At 38.0% G+C, this 21,384-nt stretch overlaps 4 protein-coding genes across 4 annotated transcripts; 3 read left to right on the top strand and 1 right to left on the bottom strand.

Moving 5' to 3' along the window:
* The first annotated feature begins 3,005 nt into the window (after positions 1-3,005).
* On the top strand, positions 3,006-13,068 carry LOC119557890 (glutaredoxin domain-containing cysteine-rich protein CG12206). Its single transcript, XM_037870891.1, has 4 exons — positions 3,006-4,329; positions 11,778-12,011; positions 12,074-12,139; positions 12,626-13,068. The coding sequence occupies exons 1-4, from the start codon at positions 3,040-3,042 to the stop codon at positions 12,797-12,799; spliced, it is 1,764 nt and encodes a 587-aa protein (XP_037726819.1). The 5' UTR covers positions 3,006-3,039; the 3' UTR covers positions 12,800-13,068.
* Positions 13,069-14,324: 1,256 nt separating this feature from the next.
* LOC119556926 (E3 ubiquitin-protein ligase MARCHF5) lies at positions 14,325-15,870 on the top strand. The gene has a single exon (XM_037869414.1). The coding sequence runs from the start codon at positions 14,492-14,494 to the stop codon at positions 15,710-15,712; it is 1,221 nt and encodes a 406-aa protein (XP_037725342.1). The 5' UTR covers positions 14,325-14,491; the 3' UTR covers positions 15,713-15,870.
* A 415-nt stretch (positions 15,871-16,285) lies between these two features.
* On the bottom strand, positions 16,286-19,118 carry LOC119557562. Its single transcript, XM_037870347.1, has 3 exons — positions 18,356-19,118; positions 17,209-17,909; positions 16,286-16,692 (listed from the first exon to the last, which is right to left on the bottom strand). The coding sequence occupies exons 1-3, from the start codon at positions 19,095-19,097 to the stop codon at positions 16,306-16,308; spliced, it is 1,830 nt and encodes a 609-aa protein (XP_037726275.1). The 5' UTR covers positions 19,098-19,118; the 3' UTR covers positions 16,286-16,305.
* A 356-nt stretch (positions 19,119-19,474) lies between these two features.
* LOC119557563 lies at positions 19,475-21,093 on the top strand. Its single transcript, XM_037870348.1, has 2 exons — positions 19,475-19,696; positions 19,925-21,093. Exon 2 carries the CDS (start codon positions 20,303-20,305, stop codon positions 20,903-20,905), a length of 603 nt encoding a protein of 200 aa, XP_037726276.1. The 5' UTR covers positions 19,475-19,696; positions 19,925-20,302; the 3' UTR covers positions 20,906-21,093.
* The last annotated feature ends 291 nt before the right edge of the window (positions 21,094-21,384 follow it).

The raw sequence follows: 21,384 nt of genomic DNA, 5'->3' as shown, positions 1-21,384 counted from the left end.
TAACTTTGGCAACAAACGAGTACTGCGCCACCAGCAACACCAACAACACCAACAAAACTAGCAACAATAACAATAATAAAAGCGGCGGACAAGTGCCGACGTCGCCGTCGACTGTGGCAGCGACTGCGGCAGAGGCAGCGACGCAGACTGCGGCTGCGCATGCGCACGTAAACAAATTCTCAGCGCCGCATATTTGTTGTACTTTTCGAAAGGGTAATCATGTTTTTTCAACCAACTTGGAACATAAGCTATTCAAAGTATTTTTCTAGAATTTTTCACTTGGAAATCTTAAAAAACTATAATAGCTATGGTAATTCCTAACCTTTTTGGTCTTAGCTACAGCTGATTTTTAGTTCTAAGTATTTATATTTTTAATACAACTTAAAACATAATAATTACAAATTTTATTTTTAATATAGAAATTTAAATTAATTTATATTTGAAATGGAACACTATAATAAAACTTTTAATTTAAATCTAAATTGTTATGCTTAGAAATAGAGTAGGTAGGTATGATTTTAAAATATAGTGTTGCTTTCTTTTTAATTTTACTTTAGTTGAAACCTATGACTTACTAATAATCAAATCCAAATGTTTTAATATATTATTATATATAATATTATGGTGCTAACATTTATACATGATTGAAAGCCAAAAATAAAATAAAAATAAATAACTATATATAATAACATAAACTTATCCGTAAAAATTGATTAAAAGAGGATCTTCTGCGTCAAACACTAAAACACAAAGAAAATATTTATACTTTGATTAAATAAAGTAATTTATTTACTATAAGTTTGAATTTAAAAAATCTTCACTTTAATTTCTGTTGAAGATTTGAAAGTGTATTTAAGTCTTCACTCTACGAAAGTGCAGCTCTCTTGTTTTTGTTTCAGGTAATTTCTGCGTCTGCTGCTTTTTTGTGGGTTTCTTGAAAGCAAAAATTAAAAAACCACAACAACTGGCTTCAGAAAGAGACGGCGAATGGGCGGCGGAAAGAGAGGGCGCTACATGGAGAAGAAGAAGTAAAAAACAATCCCTGGCGAAACACGCCAACCCAAAGCGACTTTGTTGCTGCGGTTTTCAGTTGCCAGCGCGATTTTGAATGGGTTGTACGCGCGGCGAGTACTCGAAAATATTTCCAAACCAATAGAGATATTATATCTCATAGACCCGAAGAAATACAAAAGGCCACTAAAAACAGAAAACAAATAAACCGAAGGAAAATAACAGTCAGCGTGCGTGTGCAATATATGGAAAATATACCCCAATAAAAAAATCTCCCAAAGTGCAAAACTGTTTTTCCGAATTTTCTGATTTTTGTTTTATTTTTTCAATGTGTTTGTGTGGTTTGCTGCCAAATGAAAATTGTGTGCAATAAGCGGCGAATGCAGGCCAGCAGCAGCAACAGCAACAACAACAACGGGTAAGCGCCGCTCAAATATTTCCAAACAACAAAAAAAGACGGAGAAATACCAGGTTCAAGTGTAACCAGTTTCCAGATTCCAACAAGAAAGAAAAAATTGGAAAAAACCGAAAAAAATGCCGCAGGCAGAGCGCGCCCAATATTTCAAGTTCCCCAGCTATTCAAATGTAAATCCCGACTTGTTCTTTCCTCCGAAGAACATTCCCTGTCGAAAATAAGAAGTTGCTACACTAATTGGTCTGGCTTGGCCCACTGTGGGTACAATGGGTGTCACAAGAACAACATTTATTGGAAATATGATGAGTAAAAAGAACAACAAGAAAGTAATTAGAGCTTCTTATGCACCTGTTGTTTGATAAATTAAGTATATCAAACACATGTTGCAAGTTGTTTATAAAGAAGTTTGGAACTACTGTTAAGTGAAACATTATCTTTTTCCTGTTCCGTTGTAGAAATCTTTATATCATCTGTAAGCCTAAGTATATGGTTTACAAATTTCACAGAAGTTGGAAATGTACCCAACAGATTTGACGAACATTTTCATTCTTTCTTTATATGTTTATAACTTTATTTCATATATTTCTTTACGTTTACATAAACAAATATATTTAGTAAAAAGAAATTATAGATTTCACCCATGTTTTGATTTAATGAAAGTAAATATATATAATCATATAAAAATGCCAACGAACTTAGCAGAAATGAGAAATCAAATTTTTTAAGATAAACCATTATTAAGATAATAATGAAAACATAAAGAGGTCATGAATATTTATATTATTAACACATTTCCTATTATGATAAAACAATAAACAGAACGCTTCTGCCGCAGGAAATCGAATATCGCTAGGTGGCGACACCTCAGCCGCCAGGTGGCGTCACCTACTTGAATTTCAGGGTATTCAGGGTCTCCCTTTTGTTTATGGCAGTCTTCTGCCTTTTCTGCCAGCTTTTTGCGGTTCGTGTTTATCATTATTATGATTATTGTTTTTTTCTGGTTTCCCATCTGTTCTTTTTTTTATATATTTTTTAACGCTGGCAAAGCTTTTAACATTTATTCGGCATCATCTTCGGTTTAAATGTCAAGCTCGTGTGGCGGCTTACACACTCGGAGAAATATGGGGTTTGAATTAATTAAATAATTATAAATACTTGAACGGTATCTACATATATTTACTTAAGTAGTCATAGCATTTATTTTATAACTTGAAAAAAAACATTATTTTTGGCAATGCATTTACCTTAGTTTTTTAAGTCAGTTTTGTAAAAACAATAGAAATCAGAAAAAATGTTCTGGAAAATTCATCTTCGGTCGTAGTCCAAAATTTTTGTGTCTGTCGCTCTAATGCAATTCTGGTTTGCTTCTTCTTTGCAGCAGCAACATCAGCAGCAACAGCAACATCAGCAACAGCAACAGCAATTGCAGCAATCTACATGCGGTCGTCTAACTGTAAAGCACTTGGCAACGGTCAGCAGCAAAAGCAGCAACAAGTGGAACGCACAGCAGCAACATCATTAGGCGGCGGCATTTGATTGCATCAACTTAGAGCCATAATATATAGGCATTTGATATCTGAAATCGGATATAGACAGCCAAATGCTGTAGAACCATGGCGGCAATCACCAGCAATGTGTCGCGATTGGAGCCAATGCGCGGTATTTCCATAATCATCGAATCGCCAGAAGTGGCAACAGCAACAGCAACATCAACGGCAACGGCAGCAACACAAGTAGCAACAACTGCCAAGAGCAACAGCAACACTGAAATGTCGCTCAAGTCCCAGGCTGGCATGTTGCTGGCATTTGGCGACACACCAGCAGCAGCAGCAGCAACAACCAAAGATAATTTGGAAACTAGTTACGACACAGCAGCAACATCAGCAGCAACAGCAGCATCAGCAGCAACAGCAACACCAGCGACCACCAAAATCTATCCACAATTGCTGCTGCGCATTGGCGGAGAAATTGCCGGTGCAACAGCAATAGCAACACCAACCACTACATCAGCAACATCACCGACCATAATCAGTTGCAATGGTGAAATTGCTGCCAGTCAGCCAGCAGCAACAGCAGCGGACACAGCAGCAACATTGCAACATAATAATACGGTGAAGATACAGATTGAAAGCCAGGGTCAGCCGCGAATTCTGGGCAAGCAGATCAGTGTGGTGAAACTGAACGAGGGCGTGGAGGAGATGCAGTGGACACCGGTGGCCACCAGTGGTCAGTACTCGCCATGCGAGACATTGGACAGTGGGACGGGCAGCGATTTGGAAGGTCACCAGCAGCAGCAGGTGCCGCATCAGCAGCAATTAAAGTCACCGCAGCACTTGGAGTTGCATCTGCAGACCACGCGGCTGAAGGTCAAAGAGGAGCAGGAGGAGGAGGAGGAGGAGGAGGAGGATTGCCCCCTGGTGACCCCGAATCCGAATCCCATTTCGATTCCCCAGCGGGCCTACAGCCTCACCGATGACAGCGAGGAGTGCGACGATAGCAGCAACTCCTCGCTGAGCTGCGATTCCCTGCATTCGGGGGGTCTCCTGCCCACCTCCCTGCTCCGGGACATCCGGCTGAGGGAGCGGGAGTCCTCCGGTCCCCTGGCCACCAAAATCGATGGAAGACCCCTGCAATACGAGGCGGATGGGTACTACACCTTCCATGTCAACGAGCACGAGAACTTCCGCAGCTTCGGCTCGAACTCTTCGAACGATTACGAGGCTCAGGCCTTTCCGGGGGAGCCGCAGGACGAGGACTTCGCCGGCTACCGGGATGTCCGGACGGAGGGCAAGCGGTCCGGCAACTCCACGATTCGATCCGCCAAGGGAACCGTCAGGGGCGTCAAGAATCGTGTGCGCAATGGAGTAGCCACCTTCTTGCAACTGCAACAGCCCAATGTCAAGGTGAGTTCTTAAATAAAAAAGAGTTAATAAAGAGTATCTCAAAAAATATCTCTTATAAAATCTCCAACATCTGGAAAAATAATGTAGTAATTGGAAGGCTTTATTATTCAATTTTTGTATTGTTTATTCAAAGCGGTTTTTGTTTACTTTAAATTAGCAAATATTAAACTTACCAATTATACTTAATTTAAATGTTTAACGCTTTGATTTCAATATTCCCCTTTTTAATGACGTAAAATGTTTTGGGTAAATAAAACTAATTGCACCTAATATTTGTTACCTTGACTGAAATATTTTCAAATATAATTATTCAATTGAATATGCTTTTGTATTTAAGCAAATATTTTAAACGAAATATTAATTGCAAATATTGGTTTATAGCATTCCATTTTTTTTATCAACGCAATTAAATAGTTTAATAAAGAAATTAAATGTAAACAAGAGAAACCCAAAAGGCTTAATATTATAGTCTCTTCATATGATAACAACATTAATAAAATTAAATACCAGACTCTAAAACAAACCCCCTTAAACAATCAAATGCCAGGGAAAAGTGCAGTCTGCAAATGTATTCGGTGAATGGCTACATCAAGTGAATTTATTAATTGCAGCTGAATAATTTTATACATTTCTTTGTTAAATGAAAGATATTTCAGTAATGAAAGTAATTGAATTCACTTGCACTCACCGCTAGCAAAAGAAATTTATCAAGTAAGCTAGTAGTGAAGTTGTCAAATCAATTTTCATGAATTTATCTGTGTTATTTTAAGGTTAAATAAACATTTTAGAATGTGACTTCTCGGAAGCCTTGACAACTGCAATTAAAGTCTCAGCCAAGTTGAGCAATTATATGTATTTCAAATTGAGTGTGCTTAATCTAGTGATTATGTCTATACTTATAGTGGAGTAAATGTAGGTATACTTTCGAAAAAGTTTACGCTTTAAGAAAAGGGTCTTTTATAATTTAAAATATTTCAAATCGTTAATACTATCTTAAAATAAAACAAATGAATATAAAACGTTCGTTAGGGAAAATATATGACAGAATGAATAATTTGTATTTCACACATTCACGGCAGCTCTTTTAAGAACAAAACTAAAGTTCACAGTTATAAAACTATGCAAATTCATACAGAAATATTTTATTGTCAGGGGAAATTCCGAATAGATATTCAAACAAGTTTATTCATGCTCCCCTGTGAACTTTTGATTAAAACCCATTTCTTCAAATATGCGTTTTATTAGCTTGCATTTAATTAGCACATGGGAAATTCCACAAAGCGTAATTGAATGCCACAAAATATTCAAACTATTATGTGGCTATTTTGAATATTCCGTTTGTCCAGATGATTCACACAAACACTCATTCAATCGCATGTGGGTGTTATTCATTGAGAAAGTTTTCGGTTTCGTTATGGATTTCTTTTTTATTTTTTGTGTGCGCAAGTTTTTAGCATTTTTTTGTATATTTTGTGTTTAACTTTTGTCTTTGGGTCGCTGACTTTTGCACACCCACACTTGCGGATAAAAAGATACAGATGCAGCCGAAACTTAAGATACAGATGCAGTCAGACGGCATTATGCAATGCCAATAAATATATATATATATATTGCATGTGAGGGCTCGTTTGTTGGCCTGTGTGAAAGTGAATCCAGACTTTTCTGTGATTCATCTCGGCTTTTTTCGGGTCTTAATATTTCTTTTTATTTCATTATGATTACTTTTTTTGAGAAATTTCTTTCTCGAAAGACAATTAACACCTGACTGCCGCTGTCTATTTGCGGAACTTGTTGTTGTCTCGATTCGCCGTTAAGTGGCTTAATATGTCACATATGTACGCCCTTCATCTCTATATGGTTCCAAATCTGAAAAGGCAAAAGAAAGCTGAAAAGCTGACGGAAGTACGAAGCCAGATAGTCGGCTAGATAAGTTAGATAAATGCCGGCTTAAATGGTCCGCCACTTGACTAATTGCAAGTGTCTTTTTGTCTCTTTTTTTCCTCCTGCTTTTGATTTCTGTTTTCTCTTTTGGGAAAGTTCTCTTCTGACGGGGGGATCAAAAAAAAAATCCAAAATCACCAAACAAAAAAAAACGAAATTAATTGACCTATTTTTCGGTGGGGGAAGCGCGTCGAATCGCTATTTTATTGAGCCCGAATTGGCCACGCTCGCACCTCCGAAATACCCTCGATTTTTGCCTTGTCATCAGGTTGATCTGTGCTATTGTATATCGTCTTTTTTTCTATTTTAGACGCCCTTTTTATGTGATTTTGCGAAATCAATTTACAAGACTGGGGGTATCGAGTTAACCCTGGACGTTGTGCAATATATTTACAAAGATCGAATTCTCCGATTTGATTGGCCAAGTGTAATGGGATTTGTTTATTATTAAAAGGCTTACAGAGATCTAAAAAATATTTATTTTCATTTTCAAGTAGAAAAGTAGTGGTAAATATAGTCATAGGAAAATTCTTTATTTGATATTATGATTGATTATTAATCAATTTGCTTTATATTTTAAATTGATTAACCGCAACCTATATTAGCCCAAAAATGGCTACTAAAAATCCCAAGGCAGCTTTCAACAACCTTCGCGAATTAATTAAAAATTCGACAAGTATATCATGGGGCTGTCATCTTCGGATGACCCCTGAAACTCATTAATTTCTCATCCGCGATTCAATCAAAAGTTTTACTGCCTCATCAGATTAAATGTCAACTTCTCGGACGACTCAAAAGTTTTTTGTCTTGTTAGTTTTTCTTAAGTCAAATTAGCAAAGCCAACCTTGAAACCAAAATCAATATATAATTATTGCCAAAAAAAGAGACATACGAACAAAAACGAAGGAAACCAAATTGTTTGGCTAAAAACAGCTTGCATAATTCTTCAAGAAACACACAAATTATGATAATAAAGAGCGACTAATGCGTTAATTATGCAACAACAACACAACTCGGATATACTGAGCAGACAGATCGAATTATATTTTATGGGCCGCAGTCGATTCCTTTTGGCTTTTGTTTCAGAGACGAGTTTTTCTCTCGCATTTGGAGTGGTGTCATTAAAATATCATTTAGCTAATTTGAGTTCGAGCACATGCATAGGAGTATGTTTGTGCACATTCGTGTCTAAGTTTGAGCACTAATCGGTATTGCCAGAAAATGAAAGTTTATCTGTGTGTAATGACCCGATGACAAGCCCACTTACACACGTAAGTCCCCCTCCAAAAGATTGAAATCGAATGATTTTCCCCGAAATTGCCCTTGAAGTGTACGACAAAAGCAGAAAATGTGGGAAAAACACCCTTCAACAGGTGGTTTGCCAAAAAAATTACCTTAAAATTGCTGACCTGTCCTTACCACTCATTTCGCATATTTTTTAATTGCTTATAAAACATTTTCACTGCCCCCCATTAAACAAACGAATTTTATGCAAACAAAGAAGTGAATTCGGGTCACAAATGGTAATCAAAAAAAAAAACAGAGAAACAGTACATAAAGAAAACCTGCAACTGCAATATTTTGGCAAATAACATTTATTTTTGTGACAGCAGTTTTGAAGTATTTGGAAATTGCTTAAAAATATGGAGGACAATGCCATACAAAGTTAAATCATTTCCTTTCCAAAGAGAATTTTCTAGAATCTCTTTTCAAGATCATACAGCAAACAAAGAAGGCAGTGAAATAGTACCTAAACAAAACCTATAATACAATAATATGTATTAGATATGATGAGCTGTAATGTTTTGACAAATAACATTTTTTTTAAGCCAGCAATAATAAAGAATTTAGAAATTTCTAAAAATATGGAGAAATATTTTTTTGAAACTATTTTTAAAGACAAAAATCTTTATACTTTACCACCTTAGAAAACTTTTTATATGGAATTACTATTTCTATTTACCTTCAAACGAAAGTGAAATTGAAAACGAAAATGTACGTGACTGCGCTGCAGATTTATGGCATTTTTGGGCGATCTTCAACATTGTACGGGAGTACAATAAATAAAGATACATTTCTGGGCAGACAATTAGGCAACAAAAGCTCGAGGGGCGTTAGCTGCATTTTAATTTCGATTTGCATTCAGGGCCAAAAGAAAGCCGCAAGAGCCGCCACCGAAATGGGCTTATTAAAATATCCAATTATTGCCAAATTGAAGCTCGTTCAGGGCATGGCAGAAAATACAAAAAAATACCAAAGTCTGAAAACACAAAGCCAAAACCCAAAACCAAAAACCAAACGAAACGAAAGTGAAATGCTTCCACTCCGCTCACGTACGTGTGTGAATTTATGCAAAAGAAAGGGGCATTGACAAGGGGGGTAAGGCGATATATATTTAAGTATATATATCGGTATAGCTGGGTGTGAGAACCGACTTGCAGACAGATCATGGCGCTACCTCAACCGCAAAATGTCGACAGCCCCCTTCAATACCATAAAGCAAGTGCATACAGTGCGTTTCGGCCCTAAATTGAAAATAACACATAAATACAATAATAGAAAAAATATATTAATAAAATAATTAATTTTAGAAACATATTCTCTACGGTTCTAGTTTGAAACCGAAATAAAATTAAGCAAAGCAAAGACAAAAACAATTTCCAAAGAATTAAGGTCTAACATCTTAAATAATTACATTTAAACTTTAAATTCAAGTAAAATATTTGAACATCTTTTACATAAATTAAAATGATATCAAAATAAATAAAAAACACTTTAGCATACATAAATACAAATTTTAAAAACAACATATTTTTCAAGTAGTTCCCCAACATTTAAATTCCCTAAAAATTTAATATAACATTGCAAGCAATCTTTTTTATTTTCTCCTTGGTTTCGCACCTAAAAAACCCAATGGACGTTCGAAATTCGTTCCCATGATTATGTGGCGCTGCCCAAAGAAATGAAATAAAAATAAATATCCATCGATCGGCATCGAGAAACGCACTTTCTGGTCGTCCGAAAGTCTGAAACAAAGGGTTATGTAACGCAACGTGTGACGTATTAATTGAGTTTTTTTTCTGGTTTTCTGTTGAGCATATGGGCATATGGGCATATCTTTCGGGGCTCCTTGAAGCCCCAGACCCAGATCAAAAGCTAGCGATTGCCAAAAGCCCCTCCTTTGCCGAACAACTGACCTGCTTTCTCTTTTGCGGCTCTTGAAAAACTGTTCAAGATGCTGATTTTTCAGTGTTTTTCGAGTGTTTTCTGTGTTCTCCTGAAGATGGCCAGATTTTTGAGTTGTCATTTGGCCTGCGGTTCACAGTTCACAGCCTTGTTTACATTCGTATTCATACGCGTGTTCTTCATTTTTTCTAGTATTTTTATTATCAGACTTTTAAGTTATTTGGCCTGCGGTTCACAGCCTCATTCATATTCATGCCCATTTCGTTGGCTATCTGTTTTTTATTCTCATGAACATGTTCATTACATTCGATGGCTTTGAACCCTCGTCGGAGGAGCGACAAATGACGCTTAATGGCAAATGGCAACTATTAATGTACCAGTTTACCAGCTTTACATTTGTTTACGTCTCTCCCGAGCGGCGTTATGTTTGGTTATTATATGCCATATATTAAATAACCGCCACCTGAGGCGATTTTGCGACTGGGCTCCAATGGGGGGCCACCTGATAAAGTGGATGGGGTCTGGGGATTCGACGCGGACTTGCAGCTTATGCAAGTGCAATGCGCCGATGCAAGTCGAGAAATCGTATGAGCTTAGACTTGGTAGATACCCTTTGTAAGGTATGGGAAAGAGGGTCTATGTATTTTTGCATTTCCTTGAATGAAGTAAATGTTTTCATTGTATTCGATCTTTTTGAAATGAATTTTTAATTTTTAAAAATGAAATCATTTTATTTTAAATACAACTATATAATAAGTTGTATGTACAGTAATATAATAAATATTAATTGGTATTTTTGTTCTTAGCCCAAAATAACCATATTTTCCATAGATGTATATTAAGACAATAAATTGTTCAAAAAATATATATTATTATATCGATTTTAATATAATCAAAACATTTTTATTGGCGCATTAAACAAATTGTTTAAATTACGTATCTAAGCTACTTTAGATTATTACTAGCTCAGTTTACTATATTTATTTCGTTTTCTTTATAGATTATAGATATTAAATACTGACTAACTTTAAAGACCATCCTTTCCCACTAAAATTTTTTAAATTATTATCGTCGTTAATATAATTAATAGCTTTCATTTGTTTTTAATTACACACTCCCGATGGTTAATGCAAAATAATTCCCTTGTGTGCGCGCTCAAAGAGCGAGAGACACAATTAATCTGATACCATTTCTCATGTTCAGATCACATTTCACCATCATAACTCTCTGGATAGTTGCCAGATGTCCTGCTCTATTAATTTATGTTTCTCATAACAATAAATCATGGCAAAATTTGACAACTCACTGAGGCAACTGGTCGCTGCGGGAAATTCGATCGAGTTGAAGGTATCGGCTGTCTTCGCCGATGGAAATCTAGTTAATCAGGCTGACTAACGGAAGAGCCCCCCCCCCCCATCTATACTATCCGACCAAAAAAAAAAGATATATAAACAAGTCCCAGTCGGGGAAAAATATTTCACATTTCGCATTGTGCACAGTTTTCACTTCGGACATTCATTTGCCATTTACACAAATTGGCTATGCGTAATTTTCAATTGAATCCGTTGTGATTGCAGTATGTGTATGTGGTATTGGTATCAATGGATAATAATGGACGGTACTGAGAGAACCCGTCTGAAAGAATGCTCTGTTCCCGGTCTTAAGTGGGATCCGCTAATGAGTCTGGCAAAGAAACTGGCTCGGTTTCGTTTAGCAAGTATTTTCGCTTGGCAATTAGCGGGCAATTTGTAACCACAATTCTTCATGTGGCTCAAGTGTTTCGGCCAAGGCTGTTACCATTTTTCTCACTCCGTGGGGGGAAGGTTAAAAACAAAGGCGACGCAGCTTTGGCGATGAAGCAAGCCGAAGATGCCCTCGATCCGTTGGCCAAGATATGTACAAGTTTGCTTATTGTAACAAACATCTCATTTCGGGGTGTGAATCAGCGATCAAGTGCCAGATATCACACACAGCCGGCTTCAACACAATAGTCGCATTTGCATGCTAAAAAAAACTCGAGCTTAATTCGTAATTCTAAAGTATTTTAGACCCCTTAAACAGAATCTTCAAATTGTCATTTACTTACATAGAAAAATAATTTTTAATGGCCATTAATGTATTCTATACATATTAAAAAGTCAACCAAAAATATACCTAACATTTTTAAAAAATATTTTAAGGGCACAGCTTAGCTTATTAATTATTATAAATATCATAAATACATAATACAATCTATAATATATAAAAAACATTGTAAGAGGGATGCTGTTAAACATTTTTTCGAATTTTCTAACTGAAGCTTTGCCCCCATTTAATTGCAGAACTACATGGAGAAGGACTTGGGCAAGGTGGTTTTGTACACCACCAGCATGGGAATCATCAGGGAAACGTATGCCAAGTGCGCCAACGTCAAGCAGATCCTGCGCACCCTGCTAATTAAGTTCGAGGAGCGGGACGTCTTCATGAGCGTGGAGTACCAGCAGGAGATGCGGGAGCGGATGCACGATGAGACCATCCGGGTGCCACAGCTCTTCGTCGAGGGCCAGCACATCGGGGTAATATATTGAAAATATAGTGATTCGGTATAACAGCTAATTAAAAATAAATGCATTTACAGGATGCCGACGTTGTGGAGCGACTGAATGAGAGTGGTGAACTACGGCAGCTGCTGAAGCCGTACAAAGTGAGCTGAAAATAGAATCAATAAATAAATATTTTAATAACAAATTATATGTTTGCATAGATATCATAGATATATTCTTTTAATTGCCAAAATTGTTTCTGCGCTTAAAGATTCTCGCTTATACTCATTTATAAATTTAATTACAACTTGTTTACACAAGAGATTTTTTTAATTGATCATTGATGTATTTTCTGCTCATAACTGTGTAATAAATTTTACTGTTTAACGTAATACAATAATACTCATATTAAAAAGTCAACCAAAAATATATATAATATATAATATATATAATAATATATAATATAAATAATATATATATATAACACTGTTAGACTTGGAATGACTAATTTTGGTATTAAAAAGGCTACAAAAATGTATTTTAAAATGGCTTTTCATCGCCAATACCTCACATGCAAACATATTTAATTGTTTTATTATCGCTTCAATGCAAACTTAATTAATCAAGTGCCCATTAATTTTTTCCAGTCGATTGCCACTGCGTATACGTGCCAGACGTGCGGCGGATACCGGCTGCTGCCGTGTCCCTCGTGCAGCGGATCCAAGAAGTCGGTGCACCGGAACCACTTTACGGCGGAGTTCGTGGCCCTGAAGTGCATGAATTGCGACGAAGTCGGTCTGGTCAAGTGCCCCAACTGCTGAGGAAAATGGGCCCCCTACCGATTTTTCTATCTGTAGTGCTTTTTTTTGTATCTATATCGAAGAGATTTTTTTTGCGCAATTCTTGTAGTCGCTTATTATTAACAGTTGTGATATTTGAGAGCAGTTTGAGCCGGAAACGAGTGGCCGAAACGGAAGCGAAACGAAAGAGAATGGAACGGAAATGACACAAACAAACACCCACACAAAGGAAAACAACCTATTCATACATATGTGAATTGAAGAGACAACGAATAAAATATAAACTGCAATTTGTGATTATTTTTCTTGTGGGTTTTTAAAGCGAGCTTTTGGGCGAAGATTTTAAAGAACACATTTTTTGTTATTGGTGGTTTTCTGAAAATGTATAGAGTATTTTCGGGCTTTTAAATACATTATTAAAGTAGAATGAGCTCAAGTTTTATTATTTATTATTGATGAAATTGTCTAGTTTTGTAGCAAAGGCGTCTTTGCCCATACAATATGAAAAAGATTTATAAAAACTCAGAAAAAATCTATTGAATGTACTATTTTAATAGGCTCTTTAAATATGCTTAAGTCCCTATTTTTAATCCAAATTATGGGTCTGCCATTCATACTCAAATAAAAAAGTTGGTAAGCTTGCCGGATAAATACAATTGCTTTATACCTTTTCACATCTCAACGATTTATTTTATAAAGCTGTGATTAAGAATCTTTCAGAATTTTTGAAAAGAATTCTCAGTTATTAAAATTATCCCAGAACCCAATCTGCAATAATATTTTTGTTATCTGGCAATAATGTAATAATACTTAAAATACTTACAAGCAGAAATTGGAATATAAGTTAATCTAAAACTGGCTTTATAAATGACAGCAGCATTAAATATTGCATAGGTATAAAAAGAACAAATAGAAGCACAGCAATTTTTGTTTGCCCTCAAAAATAGGCAACACATTACAAAAGCTCAAGGGGAAGTCCCTCGCAGAAAAGTAGGCAACAAAATGTGGTTAACTGAAGTAAAACCTAAATCACAATAATAAATTCTTATTAAATGTGTATAAACATATTTTAACTTTTTAAGGAATGTAAGTCCATGTTACCATGATTACTTATTCACAAAATGATAATTAAATCATTTGTAATATTAAATTTGATTTAAATTAGTAATAGACTCTTAATCACAATAAAAAATGCTTGTTAAATGTTCATGAACATATTTAACCCATTTAGCGAATGTAAATCCATTTTTCGATATATATATTCTAAGAAAATGATAATTAAATAATTTGCAATATTAAATTTGATTAAAATGATTAAAATTGATTAAATGTTCATGAAAATAGTTTACCCTTTTAAGGAATGTAAATCCATGTTTCTATGAATATTAACTAATTAACTAATGATAATTTAGTTATTTTGTAAAATTAAATTAAACTAAAATATGTGATCCTTATGCCAGCAATGATTTTTTTCACAGCCTTAAAAAATACATATGGTGCTTGATATTAGGATACCTTTTTCTTTTCGATCACCTGATCTATGCCATACAGTTCACTCCTAGCTCACAGCTCGTTTTAGAGCTTGTGCCTTTAGAGTCGTTATAATTTCATTTTAATTCGTACCAAATTTGTTGTGCGTGTTCTTCGACGAGAGGCGTCTTCCCTGTTTGATATTTGCAATCCATTGGCCCATTGGGTGTATCACGCCGCGATATGATGGAATCGGATCTGGAGGTGTACTACCAGTCGGATGGTCAGGTGGACGGCTCCCAGTCGGATATGCCCTACGATCTTGCGGATCCCGATCAGTTGGCCACGCCGCGTGGCAGCGGTGGATCGAATCAGTACTCGGAGGTGGATATGGATCGAACCTGTTGGATATGCTTCGCCGGCGAGGAGGAGAACCGGCTGGCCAAGTGGGTGCAGCCGTGCCGATGCCGCGGGGTCACCAAGTGGGTTCATCAGAGCTGCCTGTACCGCTGGATCGATGAGAAGCAACGCGGCAACCACCGGCGATCGGTGGTTTGCCAGCAATGCCAGACGCAATATATCATCGTCTTTCCCCGGATGAGTTTCCTGGCCCAAGCGCTGGAATGGTTGGAGTTTACGGTGAGAAAGACTTGTCCCTATGTGGCGGCCGGTATGTTCATGTGCTGTGTCTACTGGACTGCGATCACATATGGTGCCATCACCGTCATCCAGGTGATGGGCCAGAAAAGGGGCCTTGAGCTCATGGAGAGCGAGGTCTTTCTGCTGGTGGGTCTGCCCTTTATACCGGTGGGATTGGTCCTATCCCGCCTGGTTCGCTGGGAGGATGCCATTCTGAAGGCCATGCGCAGTAGGTACAACTTCTTGCGAAAGCTGCCCTTTTTCCACTGGGCCGGCGAGCCCGAAACTGACGGGGATTTGGGCGACCTCAGCGATGGTTCGGACCGTTTGCCACCCCTCCAAAATGCTCCGACCTTGACCGATCCCCTCTACGTCTCACGGCTCTTTTGCGGAGCTGTCTTTCTGCCCACCCTGGCCACCGTGGCGGGAAATCTGTTCTTCAGAAGCCAGGAGGATCCACTGCAGCGCACCATCTATGGCGGAATGACCTATATTGGGGTGAAGGGACTCCTGAAGATCTATCTCCGTCAGAAGCTCTACATACGCCGAAGGAGACGTCGCATTGTGAACTATACCGATGAGAATGTGGTGCTATATATGGGTGGTCAGATCGGGGAGGCCCCTGCCCAGAATCCCCAGAATCCACAGCCCGATGCCAATGATAACCCCAATCAGAGGGCGGGAAATGCCAGACAATTTGCTGGTTATGATGAGCACTACGAGGACATCGACAGTGGATCCGAAGGTGGTGACCCCGAAGGCGAGAACATTCAAGCGGCTGGGAGCATTCAGGTCGAAATGCACACGGCTGATCCACAGGACTAGTCGTAAATATATCATATTTCCTGTACCAAAGAATAGCAAAGAGAGCATACAGGACAGCCAAAGGGCAATTGAAGTTGGAAACGCGCAGTGATCTGAAGTTTCGCGTTGAAAACATAAAAACGACTATGGGAAATGTTGTGTTTATCGAGATTTTGTTTTGAATTGAAAAAAAATTTATATCTATTAAAAAAAATTATATGTTAAAATGAGTTAAATGATTTTTATTTGACAAACATTGATTATGTCTTATCTAGATATTGCTTAACAATTGTATATCCCTTGCAGAGGACGTAATATTTGGACGAAGTAAGAATTACATATCTGACTTTATACGGTATACATTTGTATTCTTGTACACAATGATATGCCAGGCCGTCAATGATTATTAATAAGACAATTGTATTATTGTATTAAATTAAATATTTTTAATTACGCCTTAAGGTAGACTAAGTTTTTTATAACAAACAAGTTTTTTGCAGGTAAATCTATGTTAAGAACATGTTAGCTTCCTTTCATGTTATATATGTCAATATATCCGAAATTTTATATAGACAAGCCTCGACAAACTGTAACTCTGAGTCTTTATTAGCAAATTATAAGGTAGGTTCTATATCGTAGAAGCCCGGTCTGGGACAAGTCCGGTCGTTAATGGAAATGTACTCGGCGTCGACGCAGCAGCGATACATGTGGTAGTTCTTATTCGGGACGAACTGCAGGTCGTCCATAAAATGCTGGCCATGCGAATGGAGGCGGTGTAGGAATCTTTTGAAGCTCTCGAAGGTAAGTTCGCGAAAACGCGGGCATTTTAGGTCATGATGGTGCGGCACGCCAGGGCAGAAGGTCCAATATCGTTCGGCGATCTTTTGGTTGTGGTACGGCTCCAACATATCCATAACGATCTTTCCCTTATGCCTTTTCCCCATCGCATTAGCCATGCGCGCAGCACAGAACATGGCGCTATCCCACATCCAGCGACAAATCTGCAATAAATCCAATATTTCATAATGAGCACTCCGAATCACAGCAGGAATAAAAAGTTTTAAAATTCAGTTTCAAAATGTACTATAATTAAACAAGAGTTCTTTCGGGGTCAGATGATTTTTAACAAGCTTTTCTGTAAGCTGTTATACTCATATACCCGAATTTTCTGATTTAAGTTGACCCTGAAAGTGAAAACGCGAATTCTTCAGTTTCGAATATTCTTATGCTTATAATGCAACCGCGAATTCTTTAGCTTTAAATACTTGTAAATAAGCAATTGACTTTTTTGAATACACTGTAATGCAAACGCGAATTCTTTAGCTGTTTCCATGGGTGTTATAATGCAACTTCGAATTTTCTAAATGTAAATGTTCGTAGATAAGCTTTTATCCCAGCACTGCTTTAACTTGCTATCATTCAATCAACTTCTTTGAGTTAACTTATATGCAAACGCGAATTCTTCAGTGACTTTAATTGGAAATTTGTGTTTCTAAGAACTAGCATTGTATACTCACCTCTGGCATCTGGCCAATTTCGCCGATGCAAGCGTTTTCGGGATTCTTGTCCATGGATCGGAGTAACCAGGGTGATAGAAAACCAAAACGCACTTTGCTCATCAGATTGACCGCGTGTTTCTTGCGTTCCGCCCATGCGAAATCCAACCAATAGACGGCGGCGAAAAACACCTCATCCTCACTGTTAACACACAACATGTCCTGGCCCAGCAAACAGGCCACCTCGTTGACATCGAACTCGAGGAACTCCCGCGATGCCACCACGGGCAGAAAGCACTTGCGCAGGCGCGACAGCATTACGGCCATGATATCCTGACAATGGAACTCCCTGGCCATCAGGAAGGTGTGAAAGGCGTTCAGCTCCCAAAGGCCACGATCGCCGTGCTTCGAAAAGGTGCCCCAATACTGTTCCAACAATGTCTTCACGCCCAGGAACTTGGCCGCCGAGAAGAAGGGTATCAGTTCGTTGCCAATGGGGAAGGCCAACTCATCGCCCAGCATCCATTCGTAGATGCGCACCAGCATGCCCATCTGCACCTCTTGCACTGGGAATTGCAGAAAGGAGCTCGAACAGCCGCGAAAGTTACGGGCGTAGTGGGTGAACAGATAGCGGTCCACGTAGTAGAACTTCGACTCGATCTGGATCTCCAGGTCGTCATACCAGCAGTTCTTGATCGCCTCCCATATGATCTCATGGATAGCTGGGGAAGAGGGGAGTTTCAAAATATATACGACTCATGTTATCCTATTTTTCACTGTTTTATTTTTATTGCGGCTTAAATTTTGAGTCTGGAAATATTATATTTAAGAATATTAGTTTATCAATAGACTTTTATCTGTATGCCTTGATTTGGCCAATCTACGATGGACAACTACTAAGGAAATGACTATTTTTTACAAAAATCTGAATACTTTATTTTAAAAACGTTTACTTAACTTAATGTATATATATTAAATGATATCATGTGTTTTAAATATGATAAATATGATATTTCAGCCTGTTTACTTTTGTGTTAACTCTATGAAATATAGTGTTGCAAAAGAGAGGTTTAAAAACTTCCTTGCTAAAACAAGCATTACCCAGAAATGTATTTCCAAAAATGCCATAGCTTTTTTCTTGGGCTTAATAATAATCTTTCATACTTACCCAACTGGCGATTTGCTTTGTTTTGAATTATCTCGGCACAGCATAAATGCCGATTCATATTGGCCAGACTGTCCGATTTCCAAACGACCTCGAAATCATTGGCGGTGACCCCATCGGTGAGCATGCGATCCACATCAGGAGGTGCACAATCCGGAACCTCGAGCCATTCCTTCGAAGTTTTGGGCTCTGGCTTTAGCTCTTCTGGTTTCCCGTCTTTGGGCATAATATCCTCGATACTAAAGGCTTTGCCCGCACTTCGGAGACGTCTTTGCCGGGCAATGGATATAATGTCAGCGAAATCGGTACTCATGTAATTCGGATACAAAATCGGTGGCGGCGGACATGGTGACATTTCCCCACAAACCGAAGTGACGGCCGCAACGCCACTTTTATCTTGAATATCAAGCTTGGAGCAATTGGATATGGGCGATGACAACTGGGGATCGGCGACATCCAACAAGGGATGGGCCACAGGGGGCGGTACAATCTGGCGGTTAATATATTGGTTCCAGAACCAACTGGGCGTTAGCAATTTGTTGGGATCCTCCAGCTGACTGGGCTTCTTCTCGACATCCTTGATGGTTTTTACCCTTTCTTTTCTCTCCCTTTTTTCCGTTCTTTCAATATCTTCATGTCTATCAATATTTTCCTTTCTTTCTACATTTTCAACATTTTCCGTGCTTTCTTTTTTTTCTTTCTTTTCCTTCTTATCTTTATGTTTCTTTGGCTTCATCAAAATCATGATTTCTTTTGAAAAATATACAAATTTTTAGGACAAGATATTATATATATTATATAATATAGAACTTATACTCTAGATGATGAATAAAATGAAAATATAATTGTAATTTAAAAAGATTTTCCAAGGCCAACTTTCATATTATTTTATTAAGTATTTATCTTATATATTTATGTATACTCAAAAATTAATAGTTTGAATTAGAAAACCTCAAGGACCCCTTGCAGTTTTCAGATTTCCCCAACGATGAAAATTATTTTTAAAACAATATTTAATAATTAGGTTTTTCGCAGGAAAAGTCCAAGTTTTTTACCAACTGGCAGGAGGCGTTGACATTAACTTTGGGCTCTCCAGATTTGTCAGTGCTTCGTTTGGATCATTATCACACAGCTCGTTCAACGTTTCGGTCGACACATTCTCGAGTCAAACTGAGGCACCTATTCGTAAATCCAGAACAAATTCAAATTGTAAATTGTATCCTGTAACTTTTTAGTAAGTTTTGCGTTCTCTTTCGATGAAATTCCGTTGAAAACCGTCAACAAACTGAATCCCGTGGCCAAGCCAGCAACAAGAAGTCATCAACTTGCTTGGAAAGCACAAAAGTGAGTAACCAAGGCCCAAGAATCTGTGTGTAGTTATCTAAATAAGCAAACAATCGAAAGCAGAAGAAAAGCAGTGGTTCTGATCTTGCTTACAAAGCAAATAAGCAAGAAAGCATAGGTTCTCATCTTGCTCACTAAGCATAAAAGCAGATAAAGTGCTTTAATTGCATATGAAGAAAATAGCCTAGCCAGAATTTAAGATAAATATTTTCAATTTCTATTTGACAGAATTTAAGCAGTTTAGTTACCAGACAAATGATACAAGGCATTTTGGCTAAAAAGCAAGAAAGCAGTGGTTTGTGAAGCAAGCAGTGTGCCCAAAGAGCAAGTTTACCATCTATAAGAAAGTAGGTTCCTAACTCTAATAGAATCCTAATATAAAGGAAGTTGGAACTTTGGAAACCATTAAGCAAATCCTAGCAAGCATTTGAGCTTAAAAACAAGAGAACCATTAGCAGTGGTTTGCAAAGCAAGCAGTTTATCTTCTCTGAGATACCAAGTTCCTAACTTTAATAGAATCTTGATATAAAGAAAGTTGAAACTTTTGAGCAAGAAAATCTTCCAGTAATATTTCTGTTGGACATATAGAGTAGTAACTCGATCAAGATGTCGGACAACTCGGCTGTGAGCACCGTGCTCAACGTTCTGCTCTGCGGAGCCACCGGCTTTGGATTCTACAAGATTGGGCCCAGCGAGCATCCCTATGCCTTCACCGCCTGTGTGATTGGATTCTGCCATGGACTCTTCGGGCTGGTGAGCAGCCTGACTGGGGATGAGAATGCCAAGAAGGTCACGGACACGACCACCTCGATCATGGAGATCATACCGCTGCCGCTGGTCAATGTGGATCTATATTTGGCCGCCGAGAGCAACAACATTGCCCTGGGCCATGGACTTTTCATAGTGCCGCTGGCCGTCAGTGTGATTATCAATCTCTTCAAGGGCGAAAGCGGCGAGGAGGGCGAGGGTAGTGCCCTGGAAACCCTGAAGACCCTCACCATTTTGGGTAACATCACATCGCTACTATACCTATCGATCAACGAGAGCAGCTGGAATCTGGCCGGCATGGCCTTCTTGGCCTTCATGGCCAAGTTCGGGGCCAAGTTCTTTGAGGAGCAGGTCAGCGAGGGCAGCGGCGAGCCGGTGACCTACTTGAGTTGGTCGGGCTTCTACGTCCTCACCGCCTTGGCCACCACGGGCGAAAAGTAGATTCTTAGATCACAGGATACAACCTTTTTTCGAAACTTCCCAAGCAAATTTCCGGACCCCAATCCATTCGACCTTGGACGAGCAAAGTGATGAATAAATTATTGGCCTAATGATGCGGCTAATCCTTAACTTTTAACATTTTGGCTTCCTTTATCAAGAAATATACATATATATTTTCGAGTGGCAATTTTGTTTTGTATATTTTATGACCTATTGGGACAACAAAATGATTAGGTGTATAAGTAGTTTAGTTATGGAGATTCGTATATACAAACATTTTTGGTCAATAAGAAAACCATTTGATTTACATAAAAAAATAAGCAATAAATTTTTATTGTACTTCAGGTATTTTGTAAAACTAGTTTTTTACTTTTTTAATTAAATTAGCTTTTGATTGTTTTTTGAATATCTTATAGTCGTAAAATAAAGCCAAGGTTCCTTATACTAAAACATATTCTATTTGAAAACGCAAAAGTAAA

The sequence above is a fragment of the Drosophila subpulchrella genome, chromosome X (genome assembly GCF_014743375.2).
Source record: "Drosophila subpulchrella strain 33 F10 #4 breed RU33 chromosome X, RU_Dsub_v1.1 Primary Assembly, whole genome shotgun sequence".
In the NCBI taxonomy this organism is placed as follows: Eukaryota; Metazoa; Arthropoda; class Insecta; order Diptera; family Drosophilidae; genus Drosophila; species Drosophila subpulchrella.
The sequence above is the reverse complement of the archived record's forward strand: the minus strand, read 5'-3'. Positions and strand labels throughout refer to the sequence as shown.

Coding starts and splice junctions, on each gene's coding strand:
- LOC119557563 (XM_037870348.1), top strand. CDS start 20,303: ATGTCGGACAACTCGGCTGTGAGCACCGTGCTCAACGTTCTGCTCTGC.
- LOC119557890 (XM_037870891.1), top strand. CDS start 3,040: ATGGCGGCAATCACCAGCAATGTGTCGCGATTGGAGCCAATGCGCGGT. Junction 4,330..11,777: donor TGCAACAGCCCAATGTCAAG/GTGAGTTCTTAA, acceptor ATTTAATTGCAG/AACTACATGGAGAAGGACTT. Junction 12,012..12,073: donor TCGAGGGCCAGCACATCGGG/GTAATATATTGA, acceptor ATGCATTTACAG/GATGCCGACGTTGTGGAGCG.
- LOC119557562 (XM_037870347.1), bottom strand. CDS start 19,097: ATGATTTTGATGAAGCCAAAGAAACATAAAGATAAGAAGGAAAAGAAA. Junction 17,910..18,355: donor CAAAGCAAATCGCCAGTTGG/GTAAGTATGAAA, acceptor CCTCTTCCCCAG/CTATCCATGAGATCATATGG. Junction 16,693..17,208: donor AAATTGGCCAGATGCCAGAG/GTGAGTATACAA, acceptor GATTTATTGCAG/ATTTGTCGCTGGATGTGGGA.
- LOC119556926 (XM_037869414.1), top strand. CDS start 14,492: ATGATGGAATCGGATCTGGAGGTGTACTACCAGTCGGATGGTCAGGTG.